Source organism: Gobius niger (assembly GCF_951799975.1).
Source record: "Gobius niger genome assembly, chromosome: 21".
Lineage (NCBI taxonomy): Eukaryota > Metazoa > Chordata > Actinopteri > Gobiiformes > Gobiidae > Gobius > Gobius niger.
Window position 1 is genome coordinate 7,616,152 of NC_136872.1, and position 26,214 is coordinate 7,642,365.

A 26,214-nucleotide genomic window follows, 5' to 3' on the forward strand; every position below is an offset into this window, starting at 1 on the left:
TGTAATGATTATGGCCGGACTACAGAACAAGTGCTGCTGAGCGTGGATTTGGCGAGTGATTTTCTGGCCCGGTGTAACTCTCCAGTGTGTGGCGGTGTGCAATTATCTCCACACTCCACACAATGGTAAATGTCAACTTTCATGAATATCAAGCATTATGTGGTTATTGAAGCAGCTACAAGCCAGAAATTTGTCACGTGTTAGTGGAATGCAGCTCGTGCTAAATGTGTTCATTTGTCTGCAGTTATTTACCAGTGGCAACCCTGGTCATATGGCTGTGTTCGAATGTCCACCTGACAGGGGCGACGTCAGGCCTGGGGGCATATACCTGTTACTCCAAAATGCTGGAAATACGGTCAGTGTTTTTTCTTTAATTTCCTGGTACTAGGTCATGAATAATGTACAAAACATTGGCATTTGCAGAATTCTGTTCCTTACTTTGGGCTACAATGATGAGCCTTCCTCGACTCAAACGTACCACATAGCCCCAAACTCCACATTTACTCATAGACCCAATTCTGCGGGTTATTCAGACTTCATTTAACATTAAAGCAGCACTAAGTAACTTGTTTACCTTAATAAATCCTTTTCGTAGTCCCTCTGTGGATAATACAAGTTAAGATTGGAAGGTTTTGGGGGGTCTTTCATCTCTCCCGGTGTCTCTGGCCAAAAAATCACAATTGCAACCTCGCTGCCACCGGGTCAGAGCCACCAATACACACTAATAGAATCACGAAGAAGAAGCTAACAGGCTAAAGGCCACTTAAACAGTATTTACAGCCAAGTGTGAGCCAACATGCTGTGGCGCTTATGGCCTCTAGGGGCATGAGTTACGTAGTACGGCTTTAATTTGAAATTGGAGAAGAAAATGGGAATATTTCCTTTCTTTGTCAAAGCTCAATCATTTAACAGCAGCAAACATTAGCAACCTTTACCGTAAAAGTTTATATTTAAGTGGTCCAAATTGAAATGGTCAGACTCAGAATGCATTGTGGTCTATATTCACCCGTCCATTGACCATCTCTGCTCGCTACTTTTGAACACATTACCTTTTGTTCTCTCTGGACATTCGGACACACCTACTAACAGGCGTGACCACTGTATGGTGCACTATGGGGTTTACTGTGGACATTTGGGCACAGCCTCTATAAAGAATTTCGTGTTCAATCAATCAAACTTTATTTATAAAGCGCTTTTCAAACACAAGTGTATCACAAAGCGCTTTACAGAATAATAATACTCTATAGTAATAATAATTGAGGGGGTACTGTTGGGTAATAATTGCAAACACATCTTGAACAGTGTCTTGCATTTTGTTGGTCAGAAAAGGCTACAATAATCTGAAACAGCCTATCTGAAGTTTCACGCTTTATTTATTCTTTCTGTTTTGAAATATGCTGGAAGCTTGTGTTTGCAACAGTGAAGTCCAAGCTAAACAGAGCAGCAGCCATCTTGCCCAATTGCATATCAACAGCTTTCATGGTCAAAATCGCTAAGTAATCCAAACTTGTCCAGGACTTTAATCACGCTAAGAGCTGCCCTCGTCCTCTTCCAAGTGCCCAGGAAACACCCTCCCCGCGAGCCCCCGCTGGGCTACAGTGGCACAGGAAATGAAGACTCGAGGCAGGGACTTTTGTGTGGCGCATGCCCCCAAGTGAATTTTTTTTTTGAAAAATCCTCCAGGAAACCGCGGCCAGGCTGCATGTGTCCAAGAAAACGCTGTTGTGCTGGATGGCAGCTCACAGCCTCCTGCCAAGCCTCTCCATAAACGCTTTATTGTTGTTGAAAACTATTACGATGTGGAGGACAGGGGGAGGAGGGGGGGGGCTCCCAAATTACCCCTGGATGGGATAATGAAATTCCAGGGAAAATGGCGCAGACAGATACGTCTGTTATGGTCTGGGCTACTGTATTGGAAGAACTTATAATGTCATTCCTCAAACAAGTCATGTTTTCAGTGCATGACGTGACAGAAATACTAAAGCTGTGTAAGACTGTAAAATGCATGCTGCCTTTTTGCAGTTTTCATAAGAACTACAGTTTTACTAAGAGCTATTTTTTCTAAACAAGGGGATTCACTTTAATGCAGTTATTATAAAGAATAAGATGGGGAAGATCGTCTCGGACACTCGGACTACAAACACTGGAACTTCTCAGGGCTGTGTACTTTCTCCCTGGCTCTTCTCCCTGTGCACAAACTGCTGCACCCGTTAAACTGCATTTGCGGACAACACCACCCTCATCGGGCTAATCTCGGACGGTGATGAGTCCGCCTACAGGAGAGAGGTGGCGTCCTGGTGCAGCCACAACAATCTGGAGCTGAACGCCCAGAAGACAGTGGAGATGATCATGGACTTCAGGAAAGACACAGCCCCACCGTCCCCCCTGGCCCTGACTCCGACCCCCATCTCCATTTGTGGACTCCTTCCGTTTCCTGGGCACCACCATTACACAGGACCTCAAATGGGAGCTGACCATCAGCTCCCTCATCAAGAAGGCCCAGCAGAGGATGTTCTTCCTACGGCAGCTGAGGAAACTTAAGCTGCTGACCAAGATGCTGGTGCAGATCTACACGGCCATCATCGAGTCCATACTCTCCTCCTCCATCACTGTGTGGTTCTGCTGAGAGGGTGATTGGCTGTGAGCTCCCATCTCCAGGACCTGTTTACCTGCAGGACCCGGAGGCGTGTGGGTCGGATCACTGCTGACCCTTCTCACCCTGGACACGGACTATTCACCCATCTCCACTCAGCCAGGCTACGGTCTATCAAGACCCATAGATCCCACCACTTGAACAGTTTTTTCTCCACCGCTGTCAGACTCATGAACGATAAAGAGACCTAATAATTCAGTACAGCCTTTAATCTGCTCTATTGCACTATGTGGTGTGTCCACACTTAGATCCGCTGCTATCACTTATCACTTTATATCACTTTATCGCTCTATACACCTACACAATACAGTATGTAAATCAAATCCCGTTGTTGTTCTATGTCAATTGTTGCCGTCTTACCATCTTTTACCTCTTATATTTTTAGCCTATTTATTTAATATTCTTTATGCATGCCCCTAAAGCCTTATAGTTATAGTAATGTTGCACGTCTCACCGAGAAAAAATCCTAGTTTGTGAACCTGTTTACAAACAATGTCAATAAAAACTATTCTGATTCTGACAGCAATAAGGATCCCATTCAATTCCCAGACCGCTAAAGACCTTTAAATGTGGACTTTGTATGTTTCCTCCCATCTCCTCCCTCCCAATCAACCCAAAACATGCATAAAGGGCTACTTCTCCACCTCCTTGAACCAAGCTCAAGATCTGGAGATGATTCTGTGTCAGGTTGCGCCAGTGTTTGGGTTGGCTTTCCTTATTTAAGCAGTTCATTACCCCACCCGCCTGCAGAGAAGACCCCACTCAGCACATCTAATCCACTGAGGAATCCCTCCATGTCACTCTGAGCGACCAGTGTTTGTGCAGTGAGTTGGAGCGGCGGCGTTGACGTGGAGATTAGCCCGCCTCGCTCCTCGTGTGTGACTGTGTTATTGTCACACATTCCTCACACAGGCTGCCGCTGGGGTCACCGAGGCAGAACGCACCTGTACCGCTCTGCTGTTAGGAGACACCAGCCGCAGATGTGCACCGATACAGAAGGAATGCCAGCTATGAACTTGGAAAGATAAGGGCGGTGGTGTGTCGAGATTTCGTTACATTGAAGTGGATGAATAGGGCTAGGTCTTTTTGTAGGTTGGAAACAAACTTGATGGCTCCTGTGTTTGACCACGTTTCAGATGGACCTGCAGCCCACTTTTGAGTCCCCCACCAGATGATTGCATAGCCAACAGTGGAACACATGGTTTTATTTTTAGTATTATTGTTGTGAACACCCCATCCTGGAACCGCCACCTTAACGTGGTGGAGGGGTTTGAGCACCCGAATGATCCTAGGGGCTCTGTTGTCGGGGGCTTCGTGCCCCTGGTAGGGTCTCCCATGGCAAGCAGGTCCTGGGTGACGGGTGTGACGAAGAGCGGTTCAGAAGCCCCTTATGAGAGACCAACAGGCGCGTTTAGAATCGTGAGGCCGTCCTTCCGTGGACCCACCACCTGCAGGAGGAGCCATAGGGGCTGGTGCAATGTGATTTGGGCAACAGCTGCCCCCACGACCCGGCAACGGACAAGTGGAAGAAAATGGATGGATGGATGGATGGATGGATGGATGGATGGATGGATGGATGGATGGATGGATGGATGGATGGATGGATGGATGGATGGATGGATGTTGTGAACATAGAAAATGTTTTTGAAAAGCATTAAAAGATTCAAAGTTGAAAGCTCTACATGGAACCTAGCCCAGGTGGCTACTATTTGAAAACGCAATGATGGGACATATCTGGAGATATCCGTGAGCTTACAAAAACTGCAAGCATTCAAACAGTCACTGTTCAAACATCGAATTTCTAATGTATTCCGATAATGAATTGAGTTTCTATATAAAAATGAACTGCCCATGACTATTTTAAGGCTAACAAAGCTCTTCTGAAAAGCTAGACAAAACATGCACTGCCCCGACCAGCCCCAAAGAAAGACATCTTCTTGTGTGGAAGGAGTCAAATCTCTTATAAAGGAGTTCTATGTCGAGAAAACCAGATGATTCACTCTTTAAAGTCAATGGGTTTTATTTTCTAGGTCACACCCATCCCCTGATAATACAGTAGTTACTGGCTCACATCTGGAAGCTGCTAGTTATGCCATTACTCTAATGAGCCAACTGTCATAAAAACAACAACATCACACACTCATAGCCGATGTCAAAAGTGGATTCATTCAAGATTACGTTTGGGCATAGCCTTCTTCAGATCATTTCTTTTCATTTCCAACTGTTGCCTACAGCATGACCTATGACCTTTCAGAGCATGACAGAAAAATGATGAGCAACGACACCGGGCCTGGATAACGTTCTCTATCATTTAACCATAACAAAATATCAGAAGAAAGAAATCTATTGTGGAGCCTTTTGTGGTTTGGTGCAGATTGGGCGTCTGTAACTAGGGCTTTGGCTCAGTGACGGTAACACTAACTTCAAATAGGCTCCAAGAAATCTTAAATTTCATTTTATGAGGGAGTGCGACATGTTCCAGCGCTTCATATACGGGTAGGATTAGATGCCAGATAAAGCATGCATTTCTCTGTTTGTTTAGACCTCATGGTGTTGCTAAGCTAGTGTTTTTAGCTATCTGTAAATGTTCCATAAACAGTAATCTGGAGACATATGCTGTTGCCCTGACAATGAATGAAAACAGATTTTGATGACAAGCAAAAAAAAAAGTGTGATAAGTGATCCAAGTATAGAAAGTGAAAACCTATGCTTACCTTGACTTTGTAAGGGTGTAATTTCATTTTATTAGCTGTTCTCTGTTCAGAGACACAGACACCACAAATGCATAAGGCAAACAGCACAGACAAACTGGGAATTGAACCCATGACCTTGATGTTGGGTGGACACCGTAGATGCATGACCTTGCATTTCATCATCGTTGGAATTGTGCCCTTGGGTCGATATGTGGGTACATATGGCTTGTGTTAAACCGGACAAGAAGCTCCCAACCTACAAACGCTGATTGAGTCAAATTTTTCCAGTTGGCGACTCCTCTGCTATGCTATTTGCCAACACGTGAGACGGCCGTTTTAGCCTGGCCAGACATACCTGGGTCAAGAGATTGCACGCATGTAAACTTCCCAACTTTACCTCCACTTAGCCGTCTTTAGAGATGCACTCATTGACTCGTGTCTGGGGATGGGGAGCTGTGTTGAAGAAAGAAGATCCTCCAAAGTGTTTAGCCCTCAGGCGTGGAGTGCTGAAGCCGAGGTATGTTCTCTAAGTGGGTATTTCTGTTTCATCCTTGACTTCCACAACACACAACACAGCTGGAGCGACAGGGCTAGCATGCTTTCATAAACTATGGGTGTCAACACGACAGGGTAAAAACTAGAGTGGGTTGCCTTCACCACATTGAACTGAATTTGATGTTGTTCATGAAGATAAAGGGCAATGGCCATCTCTTGGTTTGAAGACATTTCAACTGACAATAATAATTTCATGATTTTATGACTGCAGTTGGAGTCATGACTGGTTTCCCATCATTTCAAGGACTCGACTTGGACTTGTGGATTTTGGACTTGGAAGTTTCTGAGAGGCAACGAACTTTGGACTCTTTATTTGTAAGAGTTTTGTGCGGATTGGCCCAGTGATCGCAGAGATGTTCATTATAAACCAGTTCAAAATGTGCATTGAATTTAAACATTAGGCTTTAGCTTATTAAGAAGTCACGTGAACGCAACCTATTGTGCCACAAGCTACAGGTCTGAACCAGCAGCGAGCTACCGGGCCTAATGAAATCAACAGCCAATAAAGGATAAGTCAACAGGGCTCGGATTCAGTAACCACCTCCAGCAGGAACTTTGACCCCAATATGTCTGGCTTGACGGTTGGCAGAGAATGGGGCTCTTGTGCGGAGGGAAAACACAGGTGAGCTAACACTGAGCTAACGCTGGTACATTATGTCACATGTGCAAGGTGCTGCAACACGACACCAGGCTGAACCCGTGACCTCCAGCACAACGCTCCCGTTTGACTCACCTGCTCACGCCGGCTGGATACGGAAACTGTCAGGAATAATGTTGGACTTGATTAACGAAGCCGAGGACGCTGCTTCACGCTGAGATCGTTTGCCGCTGAAATGAGTTGCTTCAGAATTGACTGAGGAGAAATTGGCGGATGATTCTGAGCAAGTCTACATACTGTGTTTCCTTGTGGTTTCATTGGACCATCAACCGAGCTGATAAGAAGCGAATCAAAACCAGTCTTTATCTGGTTTATGGTTCAGAGAATGAAAACAGTGTTCAAACGTTTAACAAATGGTTACAAAGCAGTGTTAATTTCGTCGACTATAATATTTAGTCTTAATTGATATTTTTGACGACTAAAATTGGACTAAAACTAAATTAAAAGTTTCTCATGAGACTAAAACTGTGACTAAAATGTCCAGATATTTTAGTCGACTAAAATAAGACTAAATAAAAATGAAAGGGAGAGACTAAAATCATCCAAACTTCTATTGACCGTCTGAAAGAGCATCAGATCATGTAAATCCTCTGCCAAAGGATCAGCTCTGAGCTTTGTTCATGTGGAGCAGCTCCCTGAAGCAAAGGAACAATATATTAAATATGATTATGATGAATATTATCAATGCAAAGACAACTTAATTCGTCTTAAAGCAGTAATAAGTAACTCTTCCCCCTAGAGGCCATAAGCGCAACTGCAGGTGTAGTAGCAAGTTACGATTTTTTTACTTATTAATTGTCTTGGAGAGTAAATACTACGCTGACAGGAAAGGCGAAGGGAGAGAGGGTTACTGTGCATCCAATTATAAAATGGAAACATTTTTTTCACTCAAACTTGGCTGTAAATACTGTTTAAAGTGACGTTAGCCCGCAGTTAGCTTTGCCCGTAAGCATGTTAGCTTCTTCTTCGTGATTACATTAGTGTGTATTGCTTTCTCCGGTCCGGTGGCAGTCAAGTTGCAAACATGGTTTTCTGTCCAGAGACACGAGGGGGAGATGAAAGACCCTCCACTCATCCCATAAACACTTGTATCACCCCCACAGGGACTACGAAGAGGATTTATTAAGGTAAACACGTTACTTAGTACTGCTTTAAATTTAGATTTTTTTTTGACTAAAACTAGACTAAAATCGAATTACATTTTTGTCAAAAGACTAAGACTAAAACTAAATTAAAATATGTTGTCAAAATTAACACTGTTACAAAGGTACCCACACATGTTTCTGGGAACATTATTTGTATAATTTACATCTTAACTACATGCTCTTCTCATATGGCTTTCAACAAATGATCTGGGGAGTGCCCGTTCCACCTGACCTCCTGCTTCAGACATGCCATCAAAGAGAAGACTGTGGAGTCCCGTCCGTGCCAGGTATAACCGACTGAACCACAGTCATCAAGAAGGTAAATAATCTTTATATTGCTCTCGATTAACAGTTTTTCGTTCAACATTATTTTATCACAATGTTGTTTTCCATTGTTTTTCTTTTTACGCCATTTTATTTCATAGTGTCTGACCTTACGCACTGCCAGATGACATGGCTATAGGCTAGCATAACATAACTGCCCATCATCATTTTAATATACATTACGTCTACACCAAGTTAACTAAAAATTATAAATGATCACGGCTTGACAATAAGATGTTTCTATTTAATTTCTATCTTAAACACCGGAACATTTTTAAGTTAGTAAAAACGCATAATAAACAGCTACAAATAGGCCAATCAAAATGACAGATTTTCCTTTGAACTGTGCTCCGATCTTCAGGCGTCATAAATCATAGCACTTTTTCACGTTGCGTTCCAACTCGTGGCGTAATCTTCCGTCCATATGTTGGACTATAAAAACAGAATCTATAAAATATCCCGACTCAATCCCGGCGCAGGTAAATCACTTTAAGTACGTCTGTGTAATATCTATTAGCACCCGCTCCTGTTGTTTTAGTTGGCCACGTGCGCGCTCTTTCCCCCCGTGCGCTCGCTAATGCGTTACCCAGCCCTATCACATGACTGTATCAACAAGAACTGTTTTCACTCTGCGCCTTTTCAGTCATCGAGACCCCCCGCGCTCCGGCATACAGGTCCCTGAACTGCACACGGTAAAGTCATCCGAGCCCAGGGGGGACCCTTGCCGGGGACCCGCGAAACGTGCCTCTGTGGTGTGATAAAGTCTGCGTAATCCAACGGTAATGATTTAAGGGCGGAGGGTGGACAGGTGAAATGAGGATGATCGGTTTGGCAGCAGGTCTCTCTTCATGTCAGTGGAGTCGCTGAAGTAAAAGAAACTGAAGGATGTTCTACCAATCAGAGAGATGAGTTCTGTGGTCAAGAGCAGATGGAAAGCATGGGGGAGGGAAAGGCAAGAAATTGAAGGTCAACATATGAGAAAGCATTTCAGACACCGGCTGATTGTAAATTGATGGATTAAACAGTTCAACCCCCGAGTTGTTCAATCTTCCAACTTCCAACTATTTTCATCATCGTTGTTTGAAAGAGTTCATTTTTGGACAGAATTCAGAAACATTTTCAAGCAAACCATCAAGACGTAACAAAGACCATCAAACTGATCATCTCCTCTATGACAGTGACATCTCACATCTTGAAAAGTTGACATTATAAACCAGTGTTTTAGCCAAAGGCATGCTAACAAACGATGGTGCCGTGATGAACGTATAGTTTGAGTGTACTGTACATGCTGCCACTTGGTCAACTTATCTCTAAACACAACGTCCAATTTCATTTCTATGCAGACGACCTCCAGATCTACCTACCTGTGATTCTGAGCAACAGTGCTGCGTTGGACCCTCTCTATAACTGCCTTCACACCATCAAACAATGGCTCTCCCAGAATTTCCTTCTCCTGAATGAAGGAAAGACTGAGTACATCCTGTTCACCCCGGACTCACCTCACAGTTCCCCGAGTTTTGGTCCTCCTACACCTCAGTTTGCTCCCGCCATCCGTAACCTGGGTGTTATTTTTGACAGCGGCATGATCTTTGACAAGCAGATAGGTGCAGTTGTGAAAGCGAGCTTTTACCAGCTAAGGCTACTGAGTAAGATCAAGTCTTTCTTGTCCCGAGCTGACCTGGAAAAGGCCATTCATGCCTTCATCAGCTCGAGGATAGACGACTGTAACGCCCTCTACACTGGACTTAACCAATCACTCCTCAATCGGCTTCAACTGGTACAAAACACAGCAGCTCGTCTCCTCTCCAACACCTCCAGACGCTCAAACATCACCCCAGTCCTCCGCTCTCTCCACTGGCTCCCGATGGCGTTTAGGGTGGACTTTAAGGTCCTGATGTTTGTGTTCAAGGCCATCAATGGTCTGGCCCCGGCCTACCTTGCCGAATTAGTAACGGTCTACGAACCAGCCAGAACTCTGCGCTCTTCTGAGCACACCTCGGTGGTCACTTCCAAGTTCAAATAGAAAAAGTTTGGAGGCCGGTCATTTGCCGCGCAAGGCCCTAAGCTGTGGAACGCACTTCCGGTACAGCTTCGAAACATCACTGAGTTGAGTGTTTTTAAATCACAGTTGAAGACACATTTTTTCAGAAAAGCCTTCGATACAGAGCCACCGACTCGACTGCTGTTTTTATGTGTTTTTGTATTCATTGCTGTCTTCTGTGATTCTTGTTTTTATCCTGGAAAGCGCTCTGGGCACCTTCTGGTTGTTGTTGGGCGCTATACAAATAAAATTTGATTGATTGATTGATTGATTGATTGATTGATTGATTGATTGATTGATTGATTGATTGATTGATTGATTGATTGATTGATTGATTGAGTGCAGAAAGGCACCGAAAGGGTCTGGCGAGGGGCATTGAAAATGCGGAGGAATTCCAGAAAATACAGAGCGCGGTGTTTCAAAGGTAGAAGAAGAAACAACCAAAGAAAACACCTGTGTGAATGCAGCATTGTTTTTTTGATCAGGAAACAACTTTACAAAATGGGCAATAGTTTAAAAAGTCCACACAGGATTAGGACCTCCTGCACAAAGCATGATGTTCTCATTAGGCTTTTGTCTTCTTGGCTCAGTTTGCAGAGCATTTAAGACAATTATTGGTCAGTTTTGTCCTTGCCATGAGAAATCCGCATGACGAAAGCTCTTCTTAACACAATCTGAAATCAGAGCACATAATCTCCTAATAGGGAGAGTTTAGATCTAACACACAAAACACTCCTTAAGGTTTTCATGATGTGCTGGCTGACAATCCGACAGCTCATTTCTGCTGGATTTTTGCATTTTTTTCGAACAAACGGGACGAAGCCAAACAGTTGTTGCACCCACCCGCTTGAGAATATTGTGGAACATTTTTGATGGGGAACACATGGGGCTATCGCGTGAAGAGAGAAATTTGGCGGCCTTGGATATTTGATAAGTGTGTGAATGAATGTGAAGGAAGTGCGGATGAGAGGACGGAGATGATCAAATGCGGCGACCTGACGTTTCCTGTCGTCACTCCAGCGTCCTGCTCTGAACGGGGCCCCCCCCCTCCCGCTAACATCTGTCCAGTTCTCACACACCAGCGACCGACCATGCCATACGACCAACGCTGTCCCAGAAACAATGTGGGCTTTTTCATCTATGACTTCATGAATTGGCGGTGCTTGGAATGCTTTTTGACATAGACGGGACATATTGTGCAAAACTGACCAAGTTATAACGATGCAACCTGGAGAAAACTATACTATCCTTTTCGAGAACTCATATATGCATCTCCGCCACCTGCTGATGTCAGAAAGTGATACTCCAGATGCTCGTTTTTCAGCACTCGGGACGATTCCACTACAATTCAGGTTGAAGAAGTGGCCATATTTCTTTAGATTCTACAATACAGAAACGTAGCTGTACAGTTGCATTATTAAAGATAGAAATAAACCGTATAGGACTTATAACAAAACCAGAAAATGATGTGCCATGTGAGATGCAAGACAGACTACTAGGGCTACACGATTTGGCCAAAAAACGTGCGATTTTTCTGCCAGATAATGCGATTTGATTAGCGATTTTAATATTTTACGTATAGCCTATGTTTTATTCTTCACGCATTTAAGCATTGAGCTGCATATACAGGACACGTCTGAAATGCCGCTGTTATTACATTTCAGCTTCATGTTGCAACAAGATGCAAATCTGCAAGAGGCAAAGACACATTTATGGAGTTGTCAGAAAAGCATGCTTGGATTTCATCATTCTCTACTAAATGTGGCGCTCTCACGCTCTTTCATCACATTTAGAAATCCCCGTTTAAAAGGAGGAGGAAGAAGCAGAAGAAGAAGCAGCAGGAATAGAAGCAGAAGAAGAGCTTTATACTATATACCATCATCCATTCACGCGCACACATGATTCATCCTGGCCTATTGTACATGTTTGTTGAAACTCCACTCAGAAAGGTCTTGAGAAACTATACACTCCTGTCTAAATATGGAAGAGATGTTGACGCAAAGAGACTGGGTTTGATCATCCGAGTCATGACCTTTGTGAATAGAGTTCATCGGTACATAATTAACAGACTCCAAACCTTAAAAAGAGCTCACAGTAGAGTCGCTGCTCCTTGACATTGATGGAAGCTAAAGGAGTTCTGCACATCATTTCTTCTGAACCAGGACTTGGTCAAGGCAATGGGAGAAACCGCAGCCCCACAGGAGTCACTCACCTACTGTATAGAAACTGGAAGAACATGCAAACTCCCTTCAGGTCCAGGAATTGAACTTGGGACATGGGACTTTCTGTTAGGCACGACAAAAAATGTACGTACAAAACACGACTGGTGCTTTGAACAAAACAAAAAGAAAGAAATTACTTTAATCAGTTGGTTTATTGAGGCGCAGTCAGTAGCATTTTAGCGTCTCACCAAACGAGAAAGGCTGCGGTTTTCGGGACAAAACCACTTCACAGGCGCTAATCTCCGCATGATGATAGAAGTGGGACAAACCTTTTTCAGTCGCATTCCCTCTCCTTTTAAACCCCTCTCTGCCGAACCCTCAGCGTGTGGGTTGTGTTAGTGTAAACGCCGTTGCCACATTGTAAAGGCTGTCATTCCTGCGGCGCAGCAGGCAGTCAGGCTCCGGCGCTAACACCGCTCAGAGCTGTCAGCGCGTGTCACTCCCGCTAAACCCACGCAAATCAATGGCACCATTTTACCCAGGCTAAGGAGCGGTTTGTCTGCTTGTTTCTTTAGCTTTTCTGCACTGATACTTATGTCGTCTCAATGCAATGATTTGATGTTGGCCGATCATGCAAAGGATTTCTACACTGTGCTAAAAAGCTAACTGAAAGGGCCCTCATTAAAGGATAACTTTCTGGAACGTTTTATCCACATCCAAAACATACTATTTCATTCTGTTCCAGGCTTCGCCATCTTCGCTTGTTTCAAATTGTATCTGCTGGCTGATCTGACTGGTGACCTCTGCTGGTGTTTTTTATAACTAGGCAAGGCAAGGCAAGTTTATTTGTAGAGCACAATTCATACACAAGGCAACTCAAAGTGCTTCACAGTTGCATAAATACGAGAAAGCAAATAGAATCAACAAAAACATCAACATAAAATTCATCAATTACAGTAAAAGGCGAGAGTGCAGATAAAATACTTTCAGTCATATGCATCGGTAAAAAGAACTGTTTTCAGCCTGGATTTGAACATTGTCAGAGTTGAGGCCTGTCTCACATCCTCGTGAAGACTGTTCCAGATTTTAGCTGCATGAAACTGAATCCGTGTTTATTATTGACTCTTGGAACCACCAGGAGGCCCCTCCCTGAAGTTCTCAGGGCCCGAGATGGTTCATACGACTGTAACATGTCAGAGATGGACTTTGGTGCTAAACCATGAAAAGACTTGTACACAAGCAGAGCTGTTTTAAATTCTATTCTCTGAGTGACAGGAAGCCAGTGCAGAGACCGGAGCACTGGACTAACATGGTCGTATTTCCTGGTTCTTGTCAGGACTCGAGCAGCAGCGTTCTGGATGTACTGTAGTTGTCTGACAGCTCGTTTAGAGAGGCCAGTGAGCAGGCCGTTACAGTAGTCTAACCTGCTGGAGACAAATGCATGGATAAGTCTCTCTAAGTCCGGTTTTGACACTATTCCTCTGATCTTAGCAATGTTTTTCAGATGGTAAAAAGCTGCTGATGTTATTGCTTTGATGTGGCTGTTTAAGTTCAGGTCTGAGTCCATGATCACTCCTAGATTTCTAACATGATTTTTTGGTTTTAGAGAGAGAGACTCAAGGTGACTGACAACACTTTGTCTTTGTGCCTGTGGGCCAAAAACAATGATCTCAGTTTTGTCATTTGCATTTAGCTGGAGAAAGTTGTTTTGCATCCACAAACTGATCTGTTGGATGCAGTGACAGAGAGTATCTACAGGCCCATGTTCACCAGCCGTCAGTGACACGTAGATTTGAGTGTCATCTGCATAGTTGTGGTACGACACATTGTTGCTGTTTATTAGCTGACCCAATGGAAGCATGTACAAGTTGAATAAGAGGGGTCCCAAGATTGACCCCTGGGGGACTCCACAGGTCATGGCAATTTTGTCTGAGACACAGTTGCCAATTTCAACAAAGTACATCCTGTCCTCGAGATAGGACTTAAACCAGTTTAGAGCAGTACCAGAGAGTCCCACCCAGTTTTCTAACCTGTGAAGTAAGATCCCGTGGTCCACTGTGTCAAAGGCAGCGCTCAGGTCCAGCAGAACTAAAACTGAGACCTTAACCACATTTCCAAATGACTAAAGGTTCTAAGTTTACTAGATTTGAACAATTGTTTGGTGATATTATAATGGCGTGTCGTCATCATGCACTTGACAAATCCATCATGAGAAAAAAGGAGCTGTGTATTACCACTCCGTCCAACCAAGTCAACACAGGCACCCACATGTGCCATTGCCCCGACCTGACGACCTCTGCTCACTTCCTGTTTAGGTCCTCCCGGGGGTCAAAGGCCTACTTCTGGACGAACAACCAAAACACCCCCCCCCCCCGGCTGCTCTTCAGAACATCCACATGTGCGTCCAGCTGTTTGAAAATACCACGCAGTCATCTCCAGGCCCACTTCTAGGCGTGACCTTCTGAGAAAAGTCATGAGGTCAAAGGAGATGCTAAAGTGCCTGAGGCTAGTAAAGAACAGACTGGGTAACTTGCCTCCCGCCTCCGTGGTGATATCGCGGCGTTGATATAGGTAGCCAATTATGAGCTTTAGTTTATTGACGCAGCAACTGAAGGACTGGAAAGTTCCGCAGTGGGGCAGGAGTCTGGAGACTTTAAACATAAATGCATATAGAATGTTTCTGTATTCAATGGTGCACAGAAGGAAGTGCAAGAATATGTCATTTTTAAACAGGCCCAGTTGGATGAAGTTTTATATTTTGTTGAGCTTGGTCGCTTCTAACTTCGCCCCTGTTTGGAGCTATAGGATAATACTGGGAGAGGCCAAATGCTGACAACATCTTTGGTCTTTGTGCGTGACTGAGGGCACGCACAAAGACCAGACACATCAACTCGTCTAAGCTCTTGTAAGAACATATCTCAGTATGGGAAAATGGTGGCCTGTTCCTTTAAGCAAATCAAAAAACAGAAAATGTAACTGGATTTAGATTATAAAGTAAAGAGTGGATAGGTCGGTCTGGTGGAGGCAGAGGTCTAACTGTCCACAGGCCGGTCCCATGGGGGCTTCTGCTTTCACCTCCTCCGCTCGGAGCTGCACAGAGACACTGTTGTACTGGACTGAAACGCTGCCTCCAACAGACAGAAAGGGCCAAATAACAAGAGTGCATCTAAAAACTCTGCGTTTTTGAGCTACATTCTTCATCGTTTCCGTTCTGAAGTTCAGCATTTCCATTTGCAAGTCCTGAATGTGCAAGCCTGAATGATCAAAACTAAGTCAGAGTTTGAGTCCAAGTCAGTATCGCCTAAAACTGACAAGAAACAAGTCCATTTAGGAGTTCTTCTCACAGTTTCGTAGCAGCGTCCTCTCTCTTTCTCTCTCTCTCCTCTAAATGCTGATGCCATTCAATTGGAAATGCGTGCTTAGCCTCTGCCAATGGAACATGTAAAATGTGAAAAAAATGCTGCCGTGCACAAATTCACAGCAGCTTACAAATTTGTTAGGCAGATTTTTTTCCCTCTTCTTTGGATCGTGGACAATGTTTACTCCCTCTATGACTATTTCTTCACTTGGACGCTGCAAATGCTCCAAAAATATTGCCAGTGTTGCGCCACAGCACAATTTCAAATCCAGAAACTGCCCTCAACTCTTCATAATAACACCCCAACTGCATCTGACCAGACCAGGCGCACTTGGGACTCAGGGCTATTTTTAGTTTTTCACCCGGCCGTGATACCCAGGTGTGTGTGTGTGTGTGTGTATAAGCAGGCAGTGTTTTGGAGGGGACACACTGGCTCTCTTTCACCATACATGAGCGAGAGGTGAATGGACTTTTTAGATTAGACTGTGCGGCGGCCGCTTGTGTTGTCTGGACGTGACGGATCTGCGCTCGTCCAGACGCTGCCGGTGAGACGTGTAAATACAAACACAGGCCGCGGCGGAACGGTAAACAGAGGCTCGAAACGGGTGATGGGGCAGTTCGGATGTTTGAATGAGTGGAGAGACCGGGGGGGGAGCTCGAAGTAGAGTGGCTGCTCCTCCACTTCGAGAGGAGCCAGAGGAGGTCGATGTTTCGTGCAGCTTAAGGCAAGTTCGCTTGTAATGTGGTACTTTCAGTAAACCACTGAGAGATGTCATTCCCACATCTGCCTGCAGAGGGAGCTCCAGGCGAAATCTACGACTACTGAACTCGTTTTTACATAAACTTTAAAGTCAAAGTGCTACAGCAGCTGTTTCTGTTTGGCGTATCGTGCACTGAAGGCACCGATTCTTGTGCAGTGAAACTTTTTACCAGTGCTAAAAGTGTATCCCCCCCGTGCCTATATGTGCCTGTAAATACTTCACCTCTGCCCTACTGTAAACCTAATAAAAGCCAACGCTTTTACTACACATGCTTGTAAAAATGTCTTTGATTCCAAAAGCAGCCACCCACAGCTTTTTCCAGTTCCATCTATCAGCTACATAGAACACCATAGACATGAAGGAAGTCGGCTTATGGCCAAAACAGTGCGCTTAAATCAGGACGCACTAAAAAGGTAACGTCTAGACCAGGAGGAGGCCGCGTGGAACCGGCTGGAGGAGAAAAAAAAAGAGGCTGTCGAATTTAATACTGAAAGATGAGCGGCTTAAGAAGACGTCACGGTTGTTAAATGGCACCTGTTGGAGTGAGTGTTAGGGGCGGGGGCGGGGAGGGGGGAGACGTGAAGAAGGATCAGTGACAACATTTTACGGCCTAAAAGACTTAAGTGGAACGGGCGTGGCGAATCATTGTTATGATTTGTCATGCTGTACGTTAAAAGTTGGATACATTTTTGAAACCTTTTCCAAGATTATGGATGAGAGGAAGGACGTCTGAGAGAAAGGTAGATAGATACTTCATTAATCCCCGATTGGGAAAATAGGTGAGAGACGCCTTCTAAGTCACAAACGTACTGACTATTTGGGTTGACCGTACACAACTTTAACAAATCATAATACAATGCTAATTTATTCACATTTTTACAACATACTTTAAAGGGACAATACGGAGTTTCAAAATGTTAAAATGATGTATTTTCATCCCCCTACATGTTCCAGCCATGTCCTAATGTGTAGAATGAGCTCAGACCTGTTACTTCGGGTCTGAAGTGCCGTCATGCACAAGCCTAAAGGGGGGGGTATTATGCAAAATGGACTTTTCAAGCTTTACATCATGTTATTATGTCATTCCCTCATTAAAAACATGCCTGAAGTGTTGCCTTGGCACATTCACGTATTTCTGAGTAATCTGTAAAAACTCTGATGGCGGCCATTTTAGGGATAGGTTTTTCTGAGTCCTCCTAGGAACGCCCCCACCTCCCGGAGACGCCGAGCTTTCGTCACCAGCCGAGTAACCAACCACTGCTCCTCAGCAGAACCCCCTCCCCACTGATGCCACAGACAGCGTGTGGAGGGGGCGTGTCGGAAAGGCTCAGAAGTTCTTAAAGAGACAGGGGCCTATTTCAAGACATTCACTACAGCCATTTTGAGAGAGCAATTTTATACAAGGCAGTTATTCTAATTTACTGCAGTTACAGACCAACAGAAGGTTTGCTCATCATTGTAGTGTGATATAGACTGGTGCTATGTGATTGAAAAAAGCATAATACCCCCTCTTTAATATAGAAGCTGCAGTTACACATAAGACCTGAGGTGGCAGTAGTGAGTATAGAAATGACCAACTTGCATTGAGCCCCTTTAAAGAAAAATAATGCCAGGTATAGGTCCTTTAAATCTCTAGATTCTTTGTTTAAAAAATGACCAAGTTATAAAACAACAAGATAAACTTGCACCACATTAAAGTCACCATTTATAATTACAGAGGACAAATATCAGTTTACCTTATTTCATATCATTCAAGAGCTGCATGACACAGAATGTTTGCAGGAAATAAATGTGAGATGAAATAATGCTGTTTGTAAGGGTATTGTGCAACATACACTTGTGTCACCATTCAATTATCATAACATAACCACTGTGTAGTGTGTGATAAGCAGTAGATCCAGGATGCTGTATGTGAGGTCTATCCAACAGCTGATGAGGGAATCCTGTTTCAAACCAAGGGAAATTCCGCTTCCTCTGAGCATGAATGATATCAGCAGGTCAGGGGCCAAAAGCATGAAGCCATTTTCCCACTGACTCCACTTGTCAGAGCGACTGTGGGGTTTCACAGCTTGGCTTCCTGCTGCAGCGGTGACGTAAGGATGTACTGTAACTGATGTCAGGGTAATAAATGAGGCTGAACAACAGAAGACGAGAGTTCTGAATGAAAGGGATTCTGTTGCACTGAGCCTATAATGTCTCCCCAAAGATGAAAATTGAGAGTTAGCTTGTTTACTCATTTGCCTTGGCTATGTTCACGGAGAGGTGCTGTCCTAATGAGGAGCAGTGCATGCAAAAGTCCAAATAAAGTAACACAGAGGAAAGGCCTAGCGTCTTTATGAGCTCCACACAGGCAGGTTTTACAGCAGGGCCTCTCACTACTACACTGTTGACAGTAAGTGCCCACTGTCGGATGCTATTTTGGTCAACAAATGTTTTATTGCCTCATGAAATTCTCAAAAACAAGTTGCAAAACAATGACTAAGGCGTGCACATCGCAAACATGTTCTGCTGCTGTGTCACAGTGTGTTGTGCCATTTGGTGATGGCTAAACTTTGAAGCCAGTTGCGCGGTCAATACTGACTATGAGTACTAGTCACTCCCACAAAACACAACAAATGTAACTACATTTGATTAAAAATAAAAAACAATAAGCAAAGAGCAAGTAGCACTAGAACAATTGGGCACAGTTAAGCCAAAAGATGTGAATAGACTAAACAACCCTGAAACTATTCTGCACAGGCAGATTTAGACAAGGACTTTGGATTCCAAATATGGTAATCACCGTGAATCAGTTCCACCTGATGCTGCAGGTGTATCAGTTCCACCTGATGCTGCAGGTGTATCAGTTCCACCTGATGCTGCAGGTGTATCAGTTCCATCTGATGCTGCAGGTGTATCAGTTCCACCTGGTGCAGAAGATGAATCCGCTCCACCTCGTGCAGGAATGAATCAGTTCCACCGGGTGCAGAAGATAAATCCCTTCCTCCTGCTAATAGACATACGATGCCCACAGGACCTTCACACACTCGTACACTGAACTGTGAAAGATGCCAAGGTGACCTTTCCCTGCCCCGCTGCCCTGAGCCCACCTGTGGAAGCTAAAGAGACACAACACAGAATGAAAATGTTGGGTTTAAATTTCACCACTATGTTGCCGATAAAGTTGAATTTGCCAACGCTTGTCTGCGCTCAACAGGGGCAACAACACATTAAGAGTAGAAACCTCACATTATTTTATCACAGCCCGACTGTAGCGTTATTACTGACACAGCCACTCACTGACACCTTCATCAGACGATCTGCCATCGCTCCAGCGAAGTTCATTCAGTCTGTGCTGATCCAATCTGAACCTCAGGCCGTGTGTGACCCCAGAGTGTTGCTCTGCTTCATAGGCAGAAAGTGGAAGAACTGGCTTCAGAGTCGGGCCGTTACAAACTTCAGCTTTTAAAAGTTCTTGAGAAAGGGATGGTGAACATATCAGGAATCAAATACATTGCCTTGATTATGCTTGTTATATACAAATAAAAACAAAATCTTTGTTATAGCTTTTAGCTTGGCACGTCATTTCATGCAGCTCTGTATGTATATTATAGCTGGCTTTATCTAATGAAATGTCCCTGTGGATACAAGTGCAATGTAAAAGCTTGCAGGCCACAGCGTAAGAGAGTAAATGCTTTTTAATTAGAACGTACCTATGCCCCTCTCAGATCATTAGATACAGGACACATATGGGTCTTTTTGTACTAAGGAGGACAAAGTATGTTATTCCTCGATAGAAAAACTGGGTAAAGCCGCGCCTTTAACCAAACTGCATGGCCTAAAAAAATCAGTATTTGTATTAAGTATTTGATAAATACAAATACTTGATACTTGACAAATATGTATGTTATGTTTAATTTTAAAAAATGAAAATTGATTGAAAATGAAATTGATAAATAAATGCCTACCTTACACTGTGACCTAAAGAAAGATGAACTGCGGTAAATGCATGTCATCATTTGCCCTACACCGCCCTCGTGTGGCAAACATTGGCCTCACAGCCTCCTACGTCATCACTCCTGCGACGCCCTCCTGAGCGCATGCGCACATCTGTCAGATTTCAAACTGGTCGGCGGGTAGAGAAGCCTGGTCAGAAAACAGCACAACAACGATTCTTTGTTCACAAAAAGATCGGATTATTGTGAAAATGACGAGCACTTTGAAGGGAATCACCCTGAAGGGCAGCGCGGAGCTCGTGGCCGAGTTCTTCTGTGAGTATATTCGCTTGAAGCGGCGCTGCTGTTCGTCTTTGGACGCGCAGATGCTTTTACAGTGTTGAGTGAGGCCCGTGTAGTTTATGGGTCATCCTACCAGAGAACACACAGATGTGTGCGCGCGCTCGGACTGACCCGCTTTAGGCTGGTCAGGCAACTGCTGCGATGCCCTTCATACTGGAAAACAGAAATATGAGTTTGAATCTGAGCCATCGTGTTTAAAACATGTTTAAAAGTGTTCACAAACGTGTCCACGTCGAGCCCCGCCCATAAAGATTCACACTCGGTTATTTAACATGGTCGTTTATGTAAACAGTGGTCAACATGTTCACCGCAGGGAAGGCCTTTCAACGTCTCTTATTCATCTTATTCAACCAAGAGCATTTTCTCTAGTTCAGCTTTACGCAAATCTAAAAGTTAGCAACCTCTTGGCCAGTGCAACGCCTCATTTAAAGGCAAGACCCACTGAACTCATCTAGACGACGCCCCCCCCCCCCCCCTCACTTCTCTGCATTTCTGTCATTTTTTCATCACTGTTTCATCACATTTTTTGTAACTTTTTGACTCTTTTATTGCATTTTCGTCACTTTTTTGTGTGTGTTTTTGTCCCTTTTCTATTGCTATTTTGACGCTTTTTTTTCCCAAGAAGTTTTTAGATTTGGGTAAAGCCAAACTGGAGAAAATGTAGATGTGCCCGGTTCAGGTAGGGGGTTAAGAGGTTAATCGTGACTGCACACAAAAATACACTTAAATTAATGCGATAAGACTTAAATTAGATGTTGCTTCTCTACAAATGAATGAAGCTTGTGTTTTCTCCTCATATATAGACCAGGATCAACTTTAGATTCAAGATAAGTTAAACTAGCAAATAACATTTTACAAAGGTGGTTTGAGGACTGAGCTAAAACTCTGCTTTTTCCCAGTATAATTTCACTCTCAAAAGATTTACATTTCATAGCTCCAAGTTCCAGGCAGACATTCTGTTACTCCTTTTACTTTGACTTTCAATAACGTGATTTTATAATTGTTTTTGTCAATAATGTTTTTGCCATTTCATTAAAGAAGAGCAGATGAAGATATTGCCTTGAATGCCTTTTTACAGTGGCTCGTTAAAGTCAATGTATTCTGATAAATCGTTTGAAATCTGACAAAAATGATATACGGCTCCATTGGACAGTTTTGTATAAAGAAGAAAAGTAATTGTTATATAGTATTGGTTATCAACACTGTGAAACCCCTTCTGCGCAGCCTTCGGCATCAACAGCATCCTGTACCAGCGGGGCATCTACCCTCCGGAGACCTTCACTCGAGTCACCCACTACGACATGAGTCTGCAGCTCACCACCGACGGCAAACTCAAGAACTACCTCACCGACGTGGTCTCGCAGCTCAAAGGTACCTCCTCCTCCTGTGGTGAAATCAGGAGTCAAACGAGCGCTGTACGATGAGTTCTTCTTCTTGTGTTGCAGAGTGGCTGTTCGAGTGCACCGTGCAGAGGCTGGTCCTGGTCATCACGTGTCTGGAGACCAACGATGTGCTGGAGAGGTGGCAGTTTGATATAGAGTGTGACAAGTCGGCCAAAGAGGGCAGGTGAGCACGGTCACCTTAGTAACAAGAGGGTGTTTTCAGAACTTTTTAAGTAGGATTTCTATGATATGCAGCAGTTTGATTCTAAAAAATATATACATTTTCCACTGGTAAAAAACAAAAGCATTTTTATCCATAATGCACTGATGAGTTCTTGGTTTATACAACATGCTGTATGTTTAAGATGTGTGTCGTGTTGTCCAGTGTCGCCAGAGAGAAATCCATCAAAACCATCCAGGACGAGATCCGCTCCGTCATCAGGCAGATCACAGCCACCGTCACCTTCCTGCCACTGCTGGAAACGCCATGTAAGTCCGTTGTTGCAGCACTTTTACTAGAACTTTCTACTTTCTGCAAAGAAGATAACGTGTTTGTGTCTCAGGTGCCTTCGACCTGCTGGTGTACACGGACAAAGACCTGGTGGTCCCAGAGAAGTGGGAGGAGTCTGGTCCTCAGATCATCAGCCAATCAGAGGAGGTGCGTCTGCGCTCTTTCACCACCTCCATCCACAAGGTCAACAGCATGGTGGCCTACAAACGCACGGACTCTCTGTGATCACCGGTTTCCCCTGGACTCTGTCTCCTCTGATGTAAATATTCTGACATGTTTGTGTACCATTTCTTGTTTAGTTTGTCTTTGTCAGCCTCTTTTAGAAAACAGTATTTGTATGTTCCAACTTTTAAAAGAACTAAATAAATAAAAGACTGCTATCATAAAAGTGTTTTGTACATGTTGTATGAACATCTTTTTTGAGTCATTCACTATAACAAAAACACTTCGCCTGATGCAAAAGTAATAAATATTTGTTTTTAGTTCATTAGATTATTATTAAAACGAAGCAGAATGAGCCCATTTTGTGTAGCCGGATCCTACAGCTGAAAATGGCACTAGCCCCCAATTAGGTCCTAATTTGATCTAGTGCAGGGCCACACTTGAATGTTGCTGAAAAGGATGTGTCCAGTTCATAATATCCAGGTTTGTAGTAATGGCGCTTGTAAATGTCTCCTTTAAAGTTGTAAGAGAGTAGTGATTCATAGACTTGACCACAAGGTGGCAGTATACTACAGTACCTCTAGTACTGGACTGTATTAGACTGTCCTGAACCAAAAGAAGACACTGGGCAGCAGTAAAATAGGTATGTCTTTAATAAGCTCACAGTGTTCTACAGTGGATCACCCACAGAGTGGTCATGTGACCTGACAGGGCTGTCCCTGTCTTGATGAAACTACCCATCAATATGTAACTACAGTATGTATAGTATTTCATGTACCACTATTGTAATGCCCCCATGAGTCATGTTTAGTACAAAATGAAAGCACACAGATCAAAAGCATTACACATTCAAAGACAGGCCTTCAAGGGATCAGGTAGAAAATGTGGGATTATAGTCAAAGTACAAAACCTCAGAAATACATTGTGTTCTATTGTGCACTGCAGCAGTCTAACCAGACTATCACCTGTGTAATAAAATAACATTCACAATATCTCCCATCTTTTCTCAGAATGGATCAAAGTCCACCATAAAGGATGCTTCCTTCTGTATTTACAACTTCATTATCCATTTCTGATAAAACCTTAGTATAGCAGTTGGCTATACATTTGAAAGCACTGTCTTGGGTACCACAGGACTATACATTTAATGAAATAAACCATTTTAAAAGGTTTGTACATTCCTCCACACATTATGGTTCACAAACAACGAATTTCACCCAATTTTGGACGTTATTTCTATTGGATACTTGGAAAAAGAAAACGTATGAACGGCATTTAAAACACCGCGTGACGATATCATTCAGTTTACAAAAATAGACTGGAAAAACTATCATCGGGACAAAATTCAGATTTCTGTTTAATTGAATATATTGGTCCTTTTTATCACAACAAGGCAGTGGAAAAAACCTAGGCCCATTTCCTGAAAGCACGGGCCTAGTCTTTGGCTCTTTTACATCACGAAAAACATACAGTACATTTCAAATAGTTGTTCACCTTTCATACAGAGGAACCAGCGTGTCCTGCCACCTGTGTGCTCTCGACAGAAGAAAGAAACGAATAAATACAAACTAAATAAATATGCAATAGTTAAGACAATGAGTGAAAAATAAAAAGGTTGTTGTGTGCGCTGTGAAGTTTAGCGGTTGCGATTATTGTGAGAAGTCTGTAGTAAATACGGCACTGCTATTCACTTCCTGTGTGAGAAAGTTCAAGATAAAAGCCACTCGGTGCAAAAAAAATAATAAAAAATAGCTCTGATAATAAATATAGCTTAGTGCTGACTTGGTTATTGTCTCTGGAAAAGTGACAATCATAAAAAAAAAAACAAGACAGAGACAAAGCTGGAGGATTTAGCATGGTGTGTGAAACAAGCTAGTCCTGACGCTAATGAAGACTGTATCGTTAAAATAAGATATTTTTAAAAATGCATTGGCTTTGTACAGCAACTGTCCACTCAAAGCGCATCATTCATTCACTTGTACATAATGGCGGCGAGTACCAAACCGCCGCGGGGACTTGTTGGAAACACCATGCTAACCTCCTGACATTCATTCAGGCTCTCGGTCCGTCACACCAGCCCGTTCACCAGGCCCTTCTCGCACTCCTCGGCCAAGTGCTTCCACTGCTGCCGGTTCCTCTGGCAGCCCTCCAGCAGCGGGCTGCAGTGCTCCGACATGCCGGTCAGGGTCTGGGACGGACACAAACACGGAGGTCAGATCACCATGTCAGACACGTGTACTTTGAATGTGTTTAAGACGCCTCACAAATCAAATGTATTATATTACTATTATCATACATGCATTGTTTTGTTCTAGTCGTGTGATCAAATGTGTTTTAAAGGAACAGGCCGCCGTTTTGAAATACTGAGATATGATCATGCCTGAGCTTAGACGAGTTGATCTGTACCTGTCTGGTCTTTGTGTGTGCGCTCAGTCACGCACACAGACCAAAGATGTTGTTAGCATTTGGCCTCTCCCAGCATATTCCTATGGCTCCAAACGGGGTGAAGTTAGAAGCGACCAAGCTCTTCCACGGGCACAAAGACCAGACAGGTACGCATCAACTTGTCTAAGCTCAGGTAAGAACATGTCTCAGTGTGGAAAAACGGTGGCCTGTTCCTTTAAGAGGGGTTATTTTGCGTTGTGCAGCTGGTTCAATAAAGAGATTTAAAAAAGCATTTCCTGGATAGGACCTCAGGAGCTTTTTGGGAGCTGCTGCTGTTGTGCTAAGAATAGCCTCTGGAGAAGACTCGAAAACCTTGAAACACAACTTTTGTTTTTGTTTCTGATGAGATAACAACATAGTAACATGATACAAATCTCTGAAAAGTTTAAATTCACTGCTGCAAGTTTAAACTAATGATAGAAAAGGTTTTGGTTTGGTGTAGATTAGAAAGAATGGCTTTGTGACAAAAGTGGATGGAGAGGATAATTTACTCCTGATTAACAATCATTGTTTATGCACGCTCCAAACTCGAGGCTAACAAACTTCTTATGCAGCCACAGTTCCCAAGGGCTAAATGAGGGAAGCATGGCAGCCAATCTGCACCAATGGCTTCATGACCACAGCACTACCAGTCACTGTCTTGTCCATAAACATTAAGATATTGTGCATTCATTAATAATATTACCTCTGAATACCTCTGGCCACCAGTTGGAAGTATTTATGTGCTTTATCTTAAAGAGCTAATGTCTTGGATGTGCTCATTAGACGAGTTGATGCGTACCTGTCTGGTCTTTGTGTGTTCTTTCAGTCACGCAAAAAGACCAAAGGCGTTGTTAGCATTTGGCCTCTCCCAACATATTCCTATAGCTCCAAACGGGAGTGAAGTTGAAAGCTGCCACGCTCTTCTACGGGCACGACAGGTACGCATCAACTCGTCTAAGCTCAGGTAAGAACATATCTCAGTATGGAAAAACGGTGGCCTGTTCCTTTAAGAACCAAACTGGGCCATGAGGGACCTAGCTCATCGTTAAAGTGATAGTCTGGAAGTCAAAATGTTTTACACATTTTATAAAATGTGCAAAATCGA

General features: G+C 43.5%; 2 protein-coding genes across 3 annotated transcripts in view; one reads left to right on the forward strand and one right to left on the reverse strand.

Annotated features, from left to right (window-relative positions):
• Positions 1–20,448: 20,448 nt before the first annotated feature.
• On the forward strand, positions 20,449–22,867 carry mad2l1 (MAD2 mitotic arrest deficient-like 1 (yeast)). Its single transcript, XM_079579659.1, has 5 exons — positions 20,449–20,600; positions 21,852–21,998; positions 22,073–22,193; positions 22,395–22,498; positions 22,573–22,867. Exons 1-5 carry the CDS (start codon positions 20,537–20,539, stop codon positions 22,743–22,745), a joined length of 609 nt encoding a protein of 202 aa, XP_079435785.1. The 5' UTR covers positions 20,449–20,536; the 3' UTR covers positions 22,746–22,867.
• Positions 22,868–23,332: 465 nt separating this feature from the next.
• Positions 23,333–26,214, reverse strand: part of pde5ab (phosphodiesterase 5A, cGMP-specific, b) — a 36,318-nt gene continuing 33,436 nt past the window's right edge. For both annotated transcript variants that reach the window (XM_079579586.1, XM_079579585.1), the window contains exon 22: positions 23,333–24,870. In XM_079579586.1, coding sequence (XP_079435712.1) covers positions 24,751–24,870 — 120 coding nt within the window. In that variant the 3' untranslated portion in view covers positions 23,333–24,750. The remainder of the gene's footprint in view (positions 24,871–26,214) is intronic.